The following is a 17,267-nucleotide window of genomic DNA, read 5'->3' as shown; positions in this document are numbered from 1 at the left end:
CACATGGAGAAAGAGGGGAGTGGGGTGGGGGAAAGGGAGAACTGAAAGTCAGTGCAGATCATTTATAAGGACAGATTCATCGAGTCTAAGACTGTGACTCTGATCATCTCACCTCCAGGCAAGCAGTTTTGGAAAGCTGTTTCGCAGAACAAACGGGAGCTACATTGACGGGAAGTTGAATGCCATGTGAGATAATTATCAGAATAAATAAAATGCTTCTCCATAGTCTTCCAAAAGCTACAGGCTTGAGGTTCAGAGGCTTTCAATAGGATAGCCTCTAATTGGACACTGCAAGATTTAAAAAGAATTACAAATAGGTTGTATTTCACACACCAACAGAAGCTTTTTCCAGCAATTTTTCAATTATTGCATTGTGAGCCCTCCAAGAAAAGTAACGATTCTAGCTCACAGAGCCCAAAGTTACCAAGTAAAGGGAACAGGGTGTTCACAAGTTTGCAAACAGTCCTTTGAAATGTAGCATAGGCAGTATCCTAGATAGTTCTGAAAGAACATGGGTTTGAAGAGGTCCTTTCCTTCCCTCACAAGAATTTGTAAATATTTTGTGTGGCCCTTGGACTCCTTTCTCAGTCTGACTAAACCCGTGGACCTCTTTTCAAAAGAACGTTTTTAATATACAATATTACCAAGAAAGCCAATTACATTAAAATATACTTACCCAAATATTATGAAAAATCACTTTAACATAGTAATATATCTGCCTTTTTATTAATTCGTGGAAGTCACAGGCATAGTTAATATCATTGTGGTTGGTTGACTGCATTTCTAATATTAGGAAATGCTAAGTTTCAGTTACAGGTTATTGAAAATAAAAATGTAAATTTTCCCCATCCAAGTTCGCAGGCCACCTGAAATTCTATCCCTGGTCAAGAAACCACACTGAAAGCATGATGAAGTTCAGGACCTCCTGCCCCAGGCCTAAGAGTAGGAGAAGTGGGGCAGGGATTCACTGTACCCTCACTTTATTGTGAAACCTTGGAAAAGCTACTGCTTTCTCTTCTCCTATCCTGACGCTATGGAAACGTTTTGAAAGGCAATTTGAAAAACCACGTCTTTTCCAGGACAATCCTGATGACTACATGTCCAAAGATTAATAAAGACCTTTGATGTGCTTCTTCAGCAACTGGAATCATTGTTGCCAAAACCAGAGTCAGTTAATGGACTAATTCTGAATTTTAATGTGGATCTTCTTCCAGTTGCCCTGGGTTGGCTGAGTTTGGGGGTTAGGATTTCTCTTTTCAGAGGCTGCCCAGAGAGGGTCAGTGTTCCCCGCACTCTTGCATTTTGTATACCCTGCTCAGAGCCAACCGGGCGCACACACATCCCCTTTCGGGTCCTCACGGGGGACCTGTCATCTTGCAACCACATAGTCGTCATCACATGCCATTACAGGGGCAACCCGGCAGGCGCCCCCCCCCCCCACCCCAGGCCGCCCCAGCCCCCGCGCAACCCTGCCCAGGCTACGGCGCCAACACACAGGAGCCGGCCGGGTCCTGGGTCTCTGTCTCTTCGCAGGGGAGCGGGGAGCGCGCTCGCCCTCGCCCACGCCCCCCACACTCCTGGGCGCACACTCGGGTGCACACCCCTGCGCGCGCACGCCGCCACACACGGGCGCACGCACACGGCAGCCGGCCCAGGGACTACCTTGTCCGCGGCGGCCCCGCTTGGTCTGGGGCACACAGCCGGTCCCCCCGAGGGCGCCGCCGGCCGCCCCGCCCCGCCCCGCCCCTCGAACCCGCTGAGCCGGGCGCGCTGTGGGCTGCAAAGTTTCGCAGCTCTAGTCCGCTGGGGCGTCGCGTCGGCTCGGGCTTGGCTCGGCTCCACGGGGCTCCGGACGTCCGTGACCGCTGGCCCGGAGCTCGCGCGGCTCGGACAGACCTGAGCGCTCGGCTCCCACCCCGCTCCACTCCGCGCCCCGCGCGGATCTCGGCACCCAGCGCCCCTCGCGCCCTCTCGCCACAGGGTCGGTCGGCAGCCTCCCGTGCGCCCGCGCGTTCTCCCCTCCTCCCCGGCTTCGACCCTTCGCCGCCGCCACCCACCATGGCCCGTGGCCCTGCTCAGAGGACCCAACTGCTGCCGCTGCTGCCTCTGCTTCTGCTGCTGCTCCAGGACGCGGGCTGCAGCCACCAGGCACCCGCCTGGTCCGCCCCGCCTGCAGCTGCAGCCGCCGATGGCCAGGCTGGAATCAAGGACCCCTGGCGGTCCCTGGGGGACGCCGCCACCACTCTGGGCCCTGGAGCCCAAGACATGGTCGCTGTCCACATGCTCCGGCTTTATGAGAAATACAGTCGGAGGGGCGCGAAGCCGGGAGGGGGCAACACGGTTCGAAGCTTCCGGGCCCGGCTAGGTAAGTAGAGGGAGTCCCGGACACCCCCTCCTCTCCTTCTCCCCCTTCCTCACTTGTTCATCTTTCCCACCACTACACCCACTTCTCTTCCTTCTATTCATAGATTCATTCATTCATTCATTCATTCATTCATTCATTCATTCATCATTCACCAAGCACTCTATGCCAGGCCCTGAGCCTCCAGTGGGTACACCAGAGTGGCAGTGACACAGAGTTCCTGCTCCTAGGGTGCTGCCAAGACTGGGAGGATGTCCCCCTTGCTGGTGTAGAATACCCCATACACAAGGCTTTAAGCACAGTGTGGAGATGTTCTGGGCTGGGGAAGCTTATAGGGCTCAGTTGTATTGGCACTTAGCTCATGAGAAGGGCACAGAGCGGAAACAGTCAGGTGGGCATAAGGCAGCCAGCATGAAAGTGCCTGACCCGGGCTCAGGCAGGGAGTGGGCAACTCTAGCTGCGAGCACTTAAAGCGTTCTGGGGCTGGGCAAACAGAGTGAATGGAGAAGGGCCTTGGGGTCTGGTCTTGGGTACATACACTGAGGTCTGCAAGACACTAACATGAAATATTCAGACCACGGGGGTTTGAGGAAGGGTCTTGAAGCTTGGGCAGTGGGGGCATTGCACTCCCCTCCCACCCTTGCTCCACCTGGGCAGATCCTTTCCCCTGTCCTCACACCTTAGATTGGTCACTTACAGAGTCCTCCCTGCCCTGTTCCGAGAGCACTTCCAGCCTGCGGCCTCATTCGTCTGCCGGCTCAGCTGGCCTACGCCTGCGGGCCCTGGCAAGCAGAGAGGAGGTGCAGCCTGATGGCAAGGGTGGCTGGAAAACCCTGGTTACCACAAAGACCACCCATGGTCACAGAAAGCCATTCCAGAAAGTGTGGGTAGGGGTCCACAGCAGCCCTTGTGGGGGAAAAGGCCACTCATCGGGAGAAAAAAAACTGTTGGTCTCTAGGGACTGATCCCTCCTGAGGTGGAGAGGAGCAAGCCCAACATTGGGGCCAGACAGTCTGGGATCAGGTCGGCCACCTTTCGACCTCTGGTTGTGGGACTCAAGGTGACACCTGTTGCCTGGGAAGCTTGACCTTGCATGATGGTGTCCTGGGGAATATCTGCCACAGAGAGTCCTGTGCCCCCATCCTACACTGAGCAGACCACTGGGTACGGTTGCTGGACTCCATCCTCCCTGGTACTTTTTCTTCATCACATGGGGTCCATTTCCAGAGCATCATTATTAAATTAAGGCACTCAAGAATCATCTAGCATGAACATGACCTTGGGCAAATCATTAAGCCTCCGTGGACTTTACTGCCTCATCAACAAAATAGGCAAGTCATGCCAGTGTCTTTCCTGTGGGGTTGCCCAGAGCCTAGCACTGGCCCAATTAGGTGTCCGTGCATGTTGTTCCTATGGAATTACAAAGATTTGCGTTCATATAGGGGTACACTTGACCTTGCATCCATTAACTCAGTCCTCAGAGCCTTGTAGTTGAGGAAAGCAAGGTCAGCGAGGTCCGTCCTGCAACAGGGGTGAGCATGTGCACTGAACACATTCACTGCTGTAGCCCCCTGCACCCCCTGCCCCTGGCATGGAGATGCTCGATCTTGTCTTTCTGTTTGCACAGAACAGGGGTAGCACAAGTAACACTGACACATAGATGTTAACCCTGAAAAGGACCTGAGGACAGTGCTTTACATCCAACCCTCCCATTTTACAGATAAGGGGGCCATTCACAGAAGCAGGGGCTGGCATCTCCCATGTGCCAAGCCAATGCCATTCCCACTGCTAGCCTCCTCTTCCCACCTCCATCAGAACTCAGCCCAGGACTTAGGACACAGAGGGTACAGCAGACTATTCTCTGGGAGATCAGGAGTATTGTGGACCAGTCTGCGACTGTCTGACAAATCCAGCATGCTTATCTGGAACCATCTGACAGCCATGGGTACAAGTCCTAGCTCCACCAGCTTTCTCTCTCTGAGTGTGGGTTTCTGTGCACACAGTGCAGAGGGGAAGGGTCAGTAGGATGAGGGGGATTTGTGCCTGATAGCGTAGACGCAGGCAGTTTGGTTTCTCACCTCCTTCCTTGACTCACATTATCAAGTGGTTCACACCCCGCCCCCCTCAGAGATGCCTGCTTTGTGAGCTGCTCCTGGGGCTGTGAGGAACAGTGCGCCTGGGCAGGGATCCCTCATCTTCTGGACGAGGCACCAGTTGGGGGGGGGGGGGTTAGCTCTGGTCCTGAAACGTTCCATACCTGTGGCATGACAGTGGCCTCTGCAGCCTTGGTGCGGTAGGCCCTGCAGCCCTGGAGGCAATGGAGCCAGTCGCTTGCCGGCCACCAGGCAGCATGGCTCAAGTTCAGAGTGCCGGCCGTGAGCTGGGCTGTGAGCTGGACTGCAGAGCTACAGATGCTGAGTCTGTGACTAGGGCAAGGGGCTAAACTTGGCCATGACTCAGTTGTTTTTTGTGTTTTGTGTTTTTTCACTTCTAAAATGGGGCTAGCAATGCTCCTTCCATATAGGGTTTTTAAAATGAACTGAGGTATGTCAAGTGCTTAAGACAGTGTCTTGGGTGTGGGTTCAGTAATTTATTAGATGCTATTACTATTACTTTAGCCACCCCTTCCTTCCTCCCTTCCATTGCTCCCTGAAGTGTATCTTGCTCCCTATTAAGCCTACAGCAGTGGAGAGCACTTCAGAGCCTGAGCCTAAGGCTTAAGGTTTGACCTTCCCCCCTGTCCTAAACAACTGTGTTTAACTCTAAGCTTTTCCACTGACCTGTGTGAAATTGGGCAATTTACTTAACCTCTCTGATCTTGATGTCTTCATTTGTAAATGAGAATAATAATACATACCTATCTACCCACAATGCCAAACGTCACGTTTTTTCAGTTCCCCAAGAATTTCCTGAGCATCTCATTAGGCCGCAGGTGCTGTGAGCTCAGAGGACACAAAGATGCACAGACCCTTGGCCTTGCCCAGAAAAGTGCACAAGCTGGGGGGAAGTCAGAAGTAAGCGGGAGAGTAGGGGTGGCAGAACTGGGGACACAATGCCGTGGGGAGGGGCTGTCGATCTGCGTGGGAGCCAAGGGAGGACACTGACCCAGCAGGGGGAGGGCTGGCAGGGAGGGGCCAGCGAAGTCTTCCTAGAGCATGTAGAGCTCCAGATAGACTCTGAAGGGCAGGTGGTGCTTGGCCGGGTATAGAAGTGAAACAGCCTACTGTGTGCTGGGGACCGTGAGGAATTCAGTTTCCGTGAAGAAACAGTGAGAGCAGAGAAGCAGGAGCTGGAGGTGGACCAGCAGGCCCAAACAGGCGATTAAGAGTCTTGATGGGCCTGAGTTTGGCTGCAGCAGTGGGACAGTATACAGCGTGGAAACAGTGGAGGGGGCAGAAGGGCAGGGAAGGGGAAGAGGGAGGGGAGAGAAAGAGGAAAAGAGAGATGCAGGAGGTGCGAAGAGAAGAGTATAAAGTCAATTCACACTTATCTGGAAACCACAGAAAATCACCGTAAAGAGAAGAAGTCGTTCCTAATCACAAACCCAAATATGACCAGAGTTAATAGTTTAGTGGAATATAAATAATATATATTATGTGTTATATAAATATATTACCATATTCTCTACATTACATATTATGTATACGTTCTATTTTACCTTAGTAGGATTGTATCTTTAACATGTAGGTAAAACTCGCTATATCCTAATTTACTTAATAAGTAAGATTTTACTTACTTATTTGTCAGAGAGAGAGAGAAACCGCACAAACAAGGGAGAGCAGAAGGCTTGCCGCTGAGCAGGGAACCCGATACGGACTTGATCCCAGAACGCTGGGATCATGACCTGAGCCTAAGGCTGATGCTTAACCAACTGAGCCACCCAGGCATCCCGGTATATCCTCATTTAAAGTCACTTCTTTTTTTTCCATTACTGGTCATCCTGAACTGTTTTTCATGCCTTTCAGCCATTGTAATTATTCCTATGGAAATGACTTCCTCCTGTGGTCTTGACTTCTTCTTACTGACAAATAGAGGGTTTTTTGTGTAGTAAGGATGCTGACTCTTCATCTATAATAGATGATTTCCGTGTGAAGCATGTGGGTGACAGGAGTGGTGACAGAGGTCTGGGGTTGCGGTGGCAGTGGAGGCAGGGCCGCGGGTGAAGACAGTGGTGGAGGGACGCAGAGTTCAGGATGGTTGTGGAGAAATAGGATGCCAAGCCAGCAGGAGCTGGGATTGGTTAGATGCAAGAAGGGAGAGCCCATGGGACTCTGGCTCCGGCTGGAGGGGTGGACGGGTGGCAATGCCTCCCATTGGGCATGAGGACAGGGAGCAAGGACGTGGTGCCCTGACAGCAGTAGCAGCTGGTGACCATAGGCCAGTATGCTCTGAGCATGTGTTGGGTATCAGGCACCATGGTGTGAGCTCAGCAGAGATGATCTTACAACTTTAGGAGGTGCCTACAAACCCTCTGTCCAGTTTACAGATGTGGAAACTGAGACCCAGAGAGGCTCCATGATTTGCCTAAGGCTCCGCAGCTAGTAAGTGATGTAAGCAGGCTTTCCTCTGAGGCCTGCCTGAAAATAGACTCCTGATACATAGTCATTCTCTTCCCTTCTGTGCAGCACTCTAGTGACCCATGGCTCCCTTCTTCCAGCTTACACTGGTGATTGAATCTTCAGCCCCACATTCCCACTCTGGTCACCCTGATGGCTGTTTCCAGGACAGTGGATGAAGGGACAAAACTCCACATGGCTTAGGTTCTATTCCTGTAAGACAGAGCAGACAGAGAGTCCTCTTGGCCTGAAGGTTTGCCAGGAGGGTGCCTGGAGGGACCCATGGATTGGAGCCGCCTCTTCCCACCTCAGGCTCCCTGCTACTCTTAGGAAGAAGACTGCATGCCCACAGAGTGGGCCCAGTTAGGATTCTAAGATTTCTAAAAATCCAAAGAGAGAATAGCTCATCTAAATAAAGTTAGTCTTTTCTTTCTTGGAGAGTTAGAACTCCAAAACATCCACATAATGACTTGTGTTTGCAAAATGTTTTGTACTTCACAACACCTGGTCTTTGTTACAGCCGCTGTTAGGTAGATCACCATTTTGACCTAAGTAAACAGAGGAGCATGGCCTTGGGATCAGACATGCCCTGGCCTGCCCCTTTGCAGCTGGGTGACTTTCAGCAAGTTAGATATCCTTCCTGAAGCTCCATCTTTTTCCAGAGAATGAATGACCCACCTGCTCTCCTCTTAGTGAAAATGGGGAATCAAGCATGCATACACACTTGGAGCTTGGACCTCCATAACTGGTAAACGATATTATTCCCATTTTAAGACAAGAAAACTGAGGCTTAAGTGGAAGTCATGGGACAAAGATCCTGCTGCCCAATGTCTCCAGTTGGTTTTGTATCATTAGCTCCATCTTCCCATAGAATGAGGCTTTCTGCACTTCTTTCAGGATGTGTTTGCTGAGCCTGAGGGCAGCAGGCCAGGGATTCCCCTTTGTTAACTGAAGCAGATCTAGCAAACCCTCCTTACTTCCCCACCATTCACCACTCACTTGTGGGCACCGCCTCTCACTCAGTCTTGGGGCTAGGATCTGGGGATGCAGCTGCACACAGAGCTGGCAAAGCTCCACTCCCTTGGAGTTTGTGTTCCATGGAGGAAGAGAAATAACAACAAAGAGATACGTATCAGGATGCTGAGAAGTGACATGAAGACAAATGAAGCAGGGGACAGAGTGATGGGTTTCTCTTCAGGCCACAGGAGCCAAGGGTGCCCTTTATTAGAGATGCCCTTTGAGTGGAGTGCTGAAGGTGAGGGGGTGGGGCCCGGAGGAGGAGGGGCGGGGCGATGGCAGAAGGAACAACCTAGGCAGAGCCCCTAGTGGGGAAGCTTCCTGTTGGAGGGACCAGGAGCCAGGGTGACTGAGGCAGAGATGGGGGTGGGGAAGGAGGAAGGCCAGGTCAAGCAGGGCCTAGGCAAGGGGTTCCACTTTGCTTTCGGGGCAATGGAGGGCTGTGAGCACGGCAGTGGCCTGTGAGTGAATGCATCCAGCATTCCCGGGGTCTCACTTGGACAGTGCTCTGTAAAGCTGTGACACGACAGCAGAAGGGCATCATCACGATGGCCCATCCGTCTCATCCTTGGGTTGAGCCCCTCTGGTCAACTTTTCCAGGACCCCAGTCTGTGCAACACTGAACCCAAAGTAGGAGTTTCCTAAATGTTTAGTGAGAAAGGGAGGGAGGTTGGCAGAGAAGGAAAAGGACAGGAGGGAGGGTGGGGGGAGGGAGGACCTTTTCTTGCTGACCGTGAGACATGGCACCAGCACACTTCATGGGAAATAGGGACAGCTCTTAGGGGCTTCTCCCTTGAGGCCTGGGCTTATGCAAGCTGGAGACTTCATGTAGGTTCTTCTTCTCTTGTCACAGCCCAGAGACCCCTGCATGGCAGGCATGCAGACACAGAAAGCAGAGCCAGCCTGTGGCCCTTCACATGCTGGGGAATGGAGGTGACCCGTCTCCTCCTCCTTCCCACAGAGGGGGTCTCCAGGCAGCACGCTGCCTCATGAGGGATAAGCTCCATATGGCAAAAGGTGTTCAAGCCACACAGGAGAAGGAATCCTGTCCTGAGTGGAATTGATCAGGCTGGGTGATCTCAAAGTTCCCTCCCCCATCAGTCTCAGAGCACACTCTCCATGGTTCTCTGGCTGAAGAGGAGCTGTATCTGCTGCCCCTCCCCCACATCTTGTGCAGGAATAACCGTCAGGGAAGGTCAGTCCCCCTTCAGTCACTTCTTGCTCTTCAGGGGCAGGCCTCCCAGCACCGTCCTTGGGCCACACCTGCCTCAGGCCAAAGCTGCTGTTCCTGGTATGGTGGTCACAATCGACCTTCTTCATAGACCTCCAGTCCGTTAGCTCATCACTGGGAGGGTGGCTGAGCTGCCTTTCCACTGTGGAGGTTATCCCTGTTGCCCCAGTCTGCTGTGCCCTTTCTCACCAAAGGCTGGAAGTTCCTAGGCCAGAGATGCTTGCCTCCTGCTGCAATGGGCCAGCTCTTTGGAAAGTGTCGAAAATGTCTGTCCTAGAGCCTCCTAACACATTTCCTAGCAAGGAATCTGTAACAGACAATAGACTTCAACTAGATGAAAGAAAAAAAAACAACACTTTATCTGCCTTGTTAGCTGGGTTACAACTCAGATAATTTGGATCACTGGAGGGATACCAAGTTGGTGGAGGGAGAGCTTCCTTGGTCCTTTAGATGAAAGTGGCAGGGAACCATACTTAGGGGCTCCTCCTTGTTGCCCAGCATACTATCTATGCCATTTATTTAATCCCACAAACAATCATGTGACACAGAGATCCCACTATCCATCTAAGGCAGATGAGCTTGGTGTGGTCCTAATGTGGCATGGAGATCTGGTTCCTAGGGCTCTGTCTAGCTTGGAGGATGAGGGGATTGCACGCTTGGTGACTTTTCAGCCCACCCACACATCAACCCTAGATACATAACTTGCCTGATGGTTAGAGTCCCCTGGGATGCTGGCTAAAACACAAATCCCTTGGCCCCATTGTCCCAGACCCTCTGAATCAGCATCTCCGGGGAGGAAGGCAGAGAGCAGAATGTTGGGGAAAGCGCAGATCTGGGGCCCGAGACAGCGAAGGCTGCAGCGTCTGGAAAGGCCAAGTTTAATCGGCCGTCAAGGCCCTGCGCTGCTTCTTATGTGTGGAGCGCGGTGAGGGGCTGCCACTCTTGTCCCGTGGGTTTGCTCCAAGGGTCAGGTAAGGCAGGGTCTTTAGAGTGTCATCTGAATCTTGACTAACATTTATCAGGTCCTCCATAAATATGCTATTTCCTTCCTTCCTCTCTTTCATGGTTCCTCAAGAGTACATGACAGTTCCTAATCGCAATAGAAGGAAACAACTTTAAAAGGAAGATTTTGATTAAAAAAACAAGCAAACCCAAAAACAAAAAACAAATCTCAGCTGATTCTGTGGGTGCAGGTGTCCGGGAACCAGGCCCTTTGGGTCTGGCGTCCCTGCACACATACACAGTCCTGTGCTTCAGAGCTCTGTATGTGGGGCAGCTTTACCCAGCAGTCTGTACCCACGGACAGACACCCGGCAGCAGGACGTGGAGCAGTGGGGGAGGCAGCTACCCTGGAAGCTCTGGTTTCCCGCCAGCCTGCAGGATCGCAGCGAGGCCTGGGAACAACTCCTCCCTCCTACCTGAACCGTCCAGAGGACATGGCCTTTCAGAGAACTCATGCTGCTGGGGCTCGGCGCAGCTTCCTGGGGTCACAGATGAGGGTGCTGTGCCTCCTGGCCCTGAGGTACAACTGGGAGAACCAGGCAAGAAGGAAACGGTGCTTGACAGCCCCAGGGATGTCGGGCCCGGAGCTTTCTCAAGCTGCAGACTGGATGTTTGAGGAATGCCAGGCCTTCTCATGATATGGGCCTCTTGGGAGCAAAGCTGGTCTTGGTAGGCTTTGTTGAGTGGCCTTGTGCAACCTGAAATCGCTCTTCCTTTGTCAAACAAGCTTGACAAGCCCTTGGGCAGACCATGTAGCAGAAGCCCAGACCACTGCGCCCTCAAGTCCAGTTTCCCTCAGAAGGCACTTGGCACACGGGGGAGTCAGGGGTGCTCGACCTCACTCACCTTGTTTGGAAGAATGACCGCATTTAGTATTTGTGAACTAGAGGGCTGGGTACATACAGTAGGCGAGGGGGCGCTCTCACAGGGCTTGCACCTGACTCAGAACACCCCAAAAACCTGACGCCACCTTCTCTCCTCCCCAGAGGCATCAGTGGTATTTGTGCATTTGTGCACTGAGGGTGCTGGAGTGCAGGGAGAGGACGCACAGAGGTGTCTGAGCACCCCCACCCCCCATCTGCTACCTTTTCCTTTTTGTAATGGGATAGTAATAAACCCCAACCCCTCTGACCTCAATTCCTCATCTATTCCTTGAGGATCAGTAAGGGCGCCCTCCTCAGTTTACTGTGAGGGTGACCTGAGATAGGAAAGCCTGGCTGGCCTGGAGGGGCTCCCTAAATGGACACACTTCCTCCATCCCAGCCCTGGGTGGGAGACCCCGTGAACACCGGGACAGACCTAAGAAAGAACCTAACCTGTTGTGGTCTGTCCTGCCCTCACAGAAATGGTCGACCAGAAGGCTGTGTATTTCTTCAACCTGACTTCCTTGCAGGAATCAGAAATGATCCTCTCTGCCACATTCCACTTCTACTCGGAACCTCGGTGGCCCCGGGCACGAGAGGTACCCTGCAAGCAGCGGGCCAAGAACGTGTCATGCCGCCTCCTACCCCTGGGCCTGCCCACACACCAGCACCTGGTCTTCCGCAGTCTCTCTCGGAACACGGCCACACAGGGGCTGCTCCGCGGGGCCATGGCCCTGGCGCCCCCGCCACGGGACCTGTGGCAGGCCAAGGACATCTCCCCCATCGTCAAGGCAGCCCGCCAGGATGGCGAGCTGCTCCTCTCTGCCCAGTTGGATTCTGGGGAGAAGGCCCCAGGGGTGTCCAGGCCAAGCCCCCATGCACCTTACATCCTCATCTACGCTGACGACCTGGCCATCTCAGAGCCCAACAGTGTGGCAGTGACGCTGCAGAGATATGACCCCTTCCAGGCTGGAGACCCGGAGCCCGGCACGGCCCCCAACAGCTCAGCGGACCCCCGCGTGCGCCGGGCCACGCAGGCCACAGGGCCCCTCCAGGACAATGAGCTGCCAGGGCTGGACGAGAGGCCGGCGCCCGCACCCCATGCCCAGCACTACCATAGGCACGAACTGTGGCCTGGCCCCTTCAGGACCCTGAAGCCACGGCCAGGGCGCAAGGACAGAAGGAAGAAGGGCCAGGATGTGTTCATGGCCTCCTCGCGGGAGCTGGACTTTGACGAGAAGACGATGCAGAAAGCCCGGAGGAAGCAGTGGGCCGAGCCGAGGGTCTGCTCCCGCAGATATCTGAAGGTGGACTTTGCAGACATCGGGTGGAATGAATGGATCATCCTGCCCAAATCCTTCGACGCCTTCTACTGTGCAGGGGTGTGCGAGTTCCCCATGCCCAAGGTAGGCTGTCTGAGCAACACCGCTGCGTCCAGCCCCTTGCCTGGCTGTGCCTCCCAGCTCTGCCCCTCCTGGAAAGTCTCGCTGCCTTGTGACCTATTTCCCAGCTGTGAACTGGGCATTAGAAGACCTCCCATCTCTATTCAAGGTGGGAGTGGGTAGGCAGAGTTCCTCGGGAGTCAGCCTGTCAGGGGAATACAGCCCACAGATGGATGTAGTTTGGCTGGGCTTTAGAAAGAGCTGACTTACTGCGTTTGAATTTTAAATCTGAACATGTCTTCTTTCGAAAAGCAGAGAATCCATCCCCATAGGTGTGTGCTCCCACATAGCAATGGCCTTACAGAGCTTGATTACATGCTGCCCAACCCCCACTCCCTACACAGTAGGCAAGACAGGCCTCGGAAGCCCCTTCCTCCCCAAGGTTCTCGTTTCTGTTCCTGGCCTGGACCTCAGGGCCTTGGGGTCTGTGACCAGCAGAGTTGGCCTCAGTGGCTTCCTAGTGACTTCCCCCCCACACCGCCCCCACCTCCCAGAGAGGATGGAGACCCATGGGGCAACTAGCTCTCACTGCGCGCGAGTCTGCAGGCAACACGGCACGCAGCTGTTTCATCCACGGTGCTGGCCCTGGGTTTGCAGAGTCTCCCCTTCCCTGCAGGCTGGATTGCGGCTCTGTCCATCCATCTCCCTACGGCCAGAGCTGGGTGGGCTGGCTGCCAGCTGAGGTCGGCCCCCCCCCATGGAGTGCACACTTTCCTCCTGCTTAGCTCCTCTGCTGAGTTCCAGGTCATTCTTTCCCCTTCCAGAAAGGAAGTCCATGCATAAATCCAATTTGAATGTAAATAAATCAGTCCCTGGGATTTCCAGCCGCAGACATGGGGCAGCATTAACCTGCTTGGGAATTAAGGGGCTTTTCTTGCATGTGCAAGAGAGAGGAAGGGAGGTGCTGGACAGAGAGACAGGTGTGGGCTGGCAGAACCTAGCACAGGCCTGGGCAGCTGCCGGATGAGCACTGAGCAGGCTCCAGCTGGCTGACCCGTCACTCACCTTATCAGTCTGGCTGGCTGGCTGCCTGCCGCCTTCCCTGACAGCGACCTGAGCCGGCAACTCAGACATCCCGACCTTGCTGTCCTCCCCGCCTCCCCACACAAGGGGCTTTTCTCATCAATGCGCTACATATAAAACTTCCTTTGGCCCGCAGTGAGCTGAAACTCCCGTGGCTTGGTCCTGTTTCTCTTGCTGGAAGTGCTTGAGAACAGCCTTCTCTGTGTTTGTGGCTGGGCCCCTGACTCCTCTGGGTGTGCAAGGCTGCCCGGGGAGGGAAAGAAAGCCTGCACGGCACATGCAAGCATGGTTTCCAACTTTCTATGACTTTTGGATGCTTCCTAGCTGAGGGGTCTTTGTCAAGCTACTTAGACATTTTAAACCTCCTCTTATTCACCGGTAAAATTAAGGTAATGCCACCCCATAGAGTGGATACTATGACAAGATGGGGTGGTGAGGTGGGACAGCTGCTGACACCCCACAGTTAGACCCATCTGGGAAATGTGCTCTCTAGGCCCCTCGTGCTGGTGGACACACACCTGTGGGCCTTCCCCTCCAGGGCTAAGAACACGCTCCCACGAGAAGCGTGTCGGAACTGCTGGGACTATGAAATGTGGGAGGCTGCTGCTCGGGTAGAGTAGCTGGGCATCACCATCTGGACAGTTCCTGCCCAGATCCAAGGGCTCCTTGGGGATGCACGATACGCAGGTGCCCCCAAGTGGTCATTCATGTAGGGACGTGACTTCCCTCCGGGAGACCCAAGGGCCAGGAAGGCCTGCAGCTTTGACACACCTCCCTGGGACTCAAACTGTGGCTGACTTCAGAGGAAATGTGTGTCCCTGGAATCTTACCTTTTCTTCTGGGTGGACACCTCTTCTGTGGCCTCTATCGGGGACGTGCAGGTGGCAGAGCGGGTGGGTGAGAGCTGAGCGCCTAGGTAACTGTGCTCCTTTCCTGCCTGGCAGATTGTTCGCCCGTCCAACCACGCCACCATCCAGAGCATCGTCAGGGCTGTGGGCATCGTCCCAGGCATCCCAGAGCCTTGCTGTGTTCCTGACAAGATGAACTCTCTTGGGGTCCTCTTCCTGGATGAGAACCGGAACATGGTTCTGAAGGTGTACCCCAACATGTCTGTGGAGACCTGTGCCTGTCGGTAAGACCAGCCACTCTGGGGTGGAAGGAAACCGCCCTGCCCCACTTCCAGCAGGCCTCAGGGCCTTCCGGGGTAAGGGCTTCATGAGGGATACAGCTGCATATGCGGGGCAGAACTGACAGGCACCCTCACTGGGTTCCAGAAAGATCTGTCCCCCAGGGCCCATTCTGGAGTCTCCCATTGCTGATGACTTAGCCCTCCACATGCCAGTCTGAATCCCCTGAAGGGAATTAGCCCTTGCCTGAAGGCTGCTCATGGTTCATCCCCTCTGCTCTGAAGACCCGAAAGTCAAACGTGGCCACCACATTGGCTTTTGTGACCATCATCTCATAACCAGGGAAGAAGGCTGCAAATGTGAGGACACCTGCTCTCGTCACAAGGAATGAACCTCTGTTCAGACAGTCAGTTGAAACACTTTGGGCTACATACTGATACTGAGATGCAGCACCTCAATAGTGACATGAACTTTGAAACTCTACTACAAAAGCTTTCACACATACAGTATGCACGTATAACCCATTGTGGTTTTTTTTTTCTTAATATATATTTTATTTTAAAATAAAGAGGAGGGAGTGGACACCATTCCCCAAGAGGTAATCAGGCTGGTTAAGTGTGCATTGTTTAAACCTGTTTATTGAAATAACATGTGCAGTAATATGTTGGAATACTAAAAAATAACCAAGATTTTTATATTTTTGTAAGTTATACTTTCTATACTGTAGATTGTGTATGTTATGTGTTTTTATGGAAAGCTAATAAATTGAAGGTACAGTGGTATCTTGAAAAACTGAATGTCACCCATTTCAGAATATGGATAGATCCCCACCTGCAAATATGCCACCTTGGTGGCCGCTGGGCCTTGGTTAGGAGTGGAGACCCCCTAGGCCTCTCTACACCTTCTTGTTTCTATCCTAAGCTCTGGAAACCAGCTACCCCATGCCTTCCAGCATCACACCCGCTCACTCTGCTGCTCAGATGCCATCCTGGACTCATCCAGGCAGGACAGGGCCCCAGGCAGGCACAGTGGTTCCACAGAGCTTCCTCACTTCCTTAGCTTCAGAGGGGACACTGAGCAATGGAAAGATGTCTAAGACATTTAAAGGAATATCTGAGGTGTCCTGGGTAGAGAATTCTTACTTGGGGTAGTTCAAGCAAGAGATTCAATCAGAAGCAGTCAGGAGTATCTCCTAAGGTCCAGGGGCTCCTGCTTCCCCATCAGCAGCCCCATCCCAAAACAGCTTCCCATAAATGGTTTTCTTACCCCCGAGCTGACATCACCCCAAGCAGACATCAGCTCTAGTGCCCAAAGCTGACTGACCAGCATTTCTGGAGGAGAATCTGGGTCTGACTTGAGGCAGGTGTTTAATAGCCCTTCAGGTGGGACCTGAGATGGTGATGCAGCCCCAAGTGTTACTTGGAGGAATCTGAGAAGCCATGAGCAGTGCCCTGAGGGGACACTTAGGAGCAGGAAAGAATCCCATGGCATCTATCTGAAGTCAAGCACCTGAGCTGAGCGTGTCTGGGCAAGGGATAGATGAGGAAATGCTCCCAAGAGAAACAGGCAAGGATGGGGGGAAGCTGGTCAGGAGGCCAAGAAGCCAAGCATCCCAGATCCTTGCTCTTGTGGGAAGCTCTGGAGCTTAATTATAACTCAGGGTTAGCCCAACCTTGAAGCAAGGGAGCTGGACATTCAGACCTCTTCTCCAGGCGGCGCCCAGTGGGGAGATGGAAGCTTCCAGTTCTCTGGCCCTCGTGGTAGCTCTAGAAGCCCACGTGGCCTCTGAAGAAGGCTGTGGTGGCTACAGCTGAGGGCAGAGCAACAGACCCTGGAAGGAGAGCCCAGAACAGGTAGGTGGGGAAGGGAGGGTTTGCGGGGCCCCCAGTGGAGCCCAGCAGAGTCTGCCTAGCGTCTCCTCCGAAGCACTCCAACTGGTCGTGTGGGGACAGCAGCCCTGGGCACGCAGTACCGCCCCCCTCCAACCCGCAGGCAGAGATCAGGTGGTCCTTAGCACACACGCTGCCTGATTTCTGCAGGGACTGCGCTGGGCCTACAGGACCTGTGCCCTGGGTACTGGGCTGTCGTAAGCTGATCTGCACACGGAGCGTCTGGCTCACCACATCTAATCCTTTTTGGAACAGAACAAGATATACATTAATAGCAAAATGAGTAAAAATATTGCAACTTGATAAGGCTCCCAAGGCCCTTCTTCTCAATATAGATTCTTGCTTTTCCTCGTGCCCCTCAGTTTTTTCTCATTCACTGCTCCCCTTCTATTTCATGATGCAGCTGGGGTGTCCTGTAAGAGTTCTGTCTTATGCCTTCTGGCCTTCGCAGTTCCTGGGAGATCTGGGTTACCCCAAAACCCTACAGCTTCTGTGAGCCTTCATGTCTGGTTTGCAAGGCTGGGGGGTAGGCTGGGAGGATCTTCCTGTGTCCAGCCATACAGGGGCTCCACGCTTGTGCCAGGATGGATGTTCCCCAGCAGTGATGACTTTGGAGTGTGCTGGAAGGAAGTGGTGTCTTCGGTGGCTGCTAAACTTTATAAAGACCACACAGTTCAGATACAGCATCTTGTAGGTTCACAGCAACTTAACTTCCTAATTGGTAGAACAGAAAAACAGGCTCAGAACAGATAAAG

At 53.4% G+C, this 17,267-nt stretch overlaps 1 protein-coding gene across 1 annotated transcript; it reads left to right on the top strand.

Moving 5' to 3' along the window:
- Window positions 1–1,649: 1,649 nt before the first annotated feature.
- GDF10 (growth differentiation factor 10) lies at window positions 1,650–15,373 on the top strand. The gene is made up of 3 exons (XM_046026175.1): window positions 1,650–2,365; window positions 11,512–12,437; window positions 14,441–15,373. The coding sequence occupies exons 1-3, from the start codon at window positions 2,059–2,061 to the stop codon at window positions 14,630–14,632; spliced, it is 1,425 nt and encodes a 474-aa protein (XP_045882131.1). The 5' UTR covers window positions 1,650–2,058; the 3' UTR covers window positions 14,633–15,373.
- Window positions 15,374–17,267: the final 1,894 nt, after the last annotated feature.

This window comes from Meles meles, chromosome 13 (assembly GCF_922984935.1).
Source record: "Meles meles chromosome 13, mMelMel3.1 paternal haplotype, whole genome shotgun sequence".
In the NCBI taxonomy this organism is placed as follows: domain Eukaryota; kingdom Metazoa; phylum Chordata; class Mammalia; order Carnivora; family Mustelidae; genus Meles; species Meles meles.
This window is presented reverse-complemented; position numbering and strand designations above follow the sequence as displayed.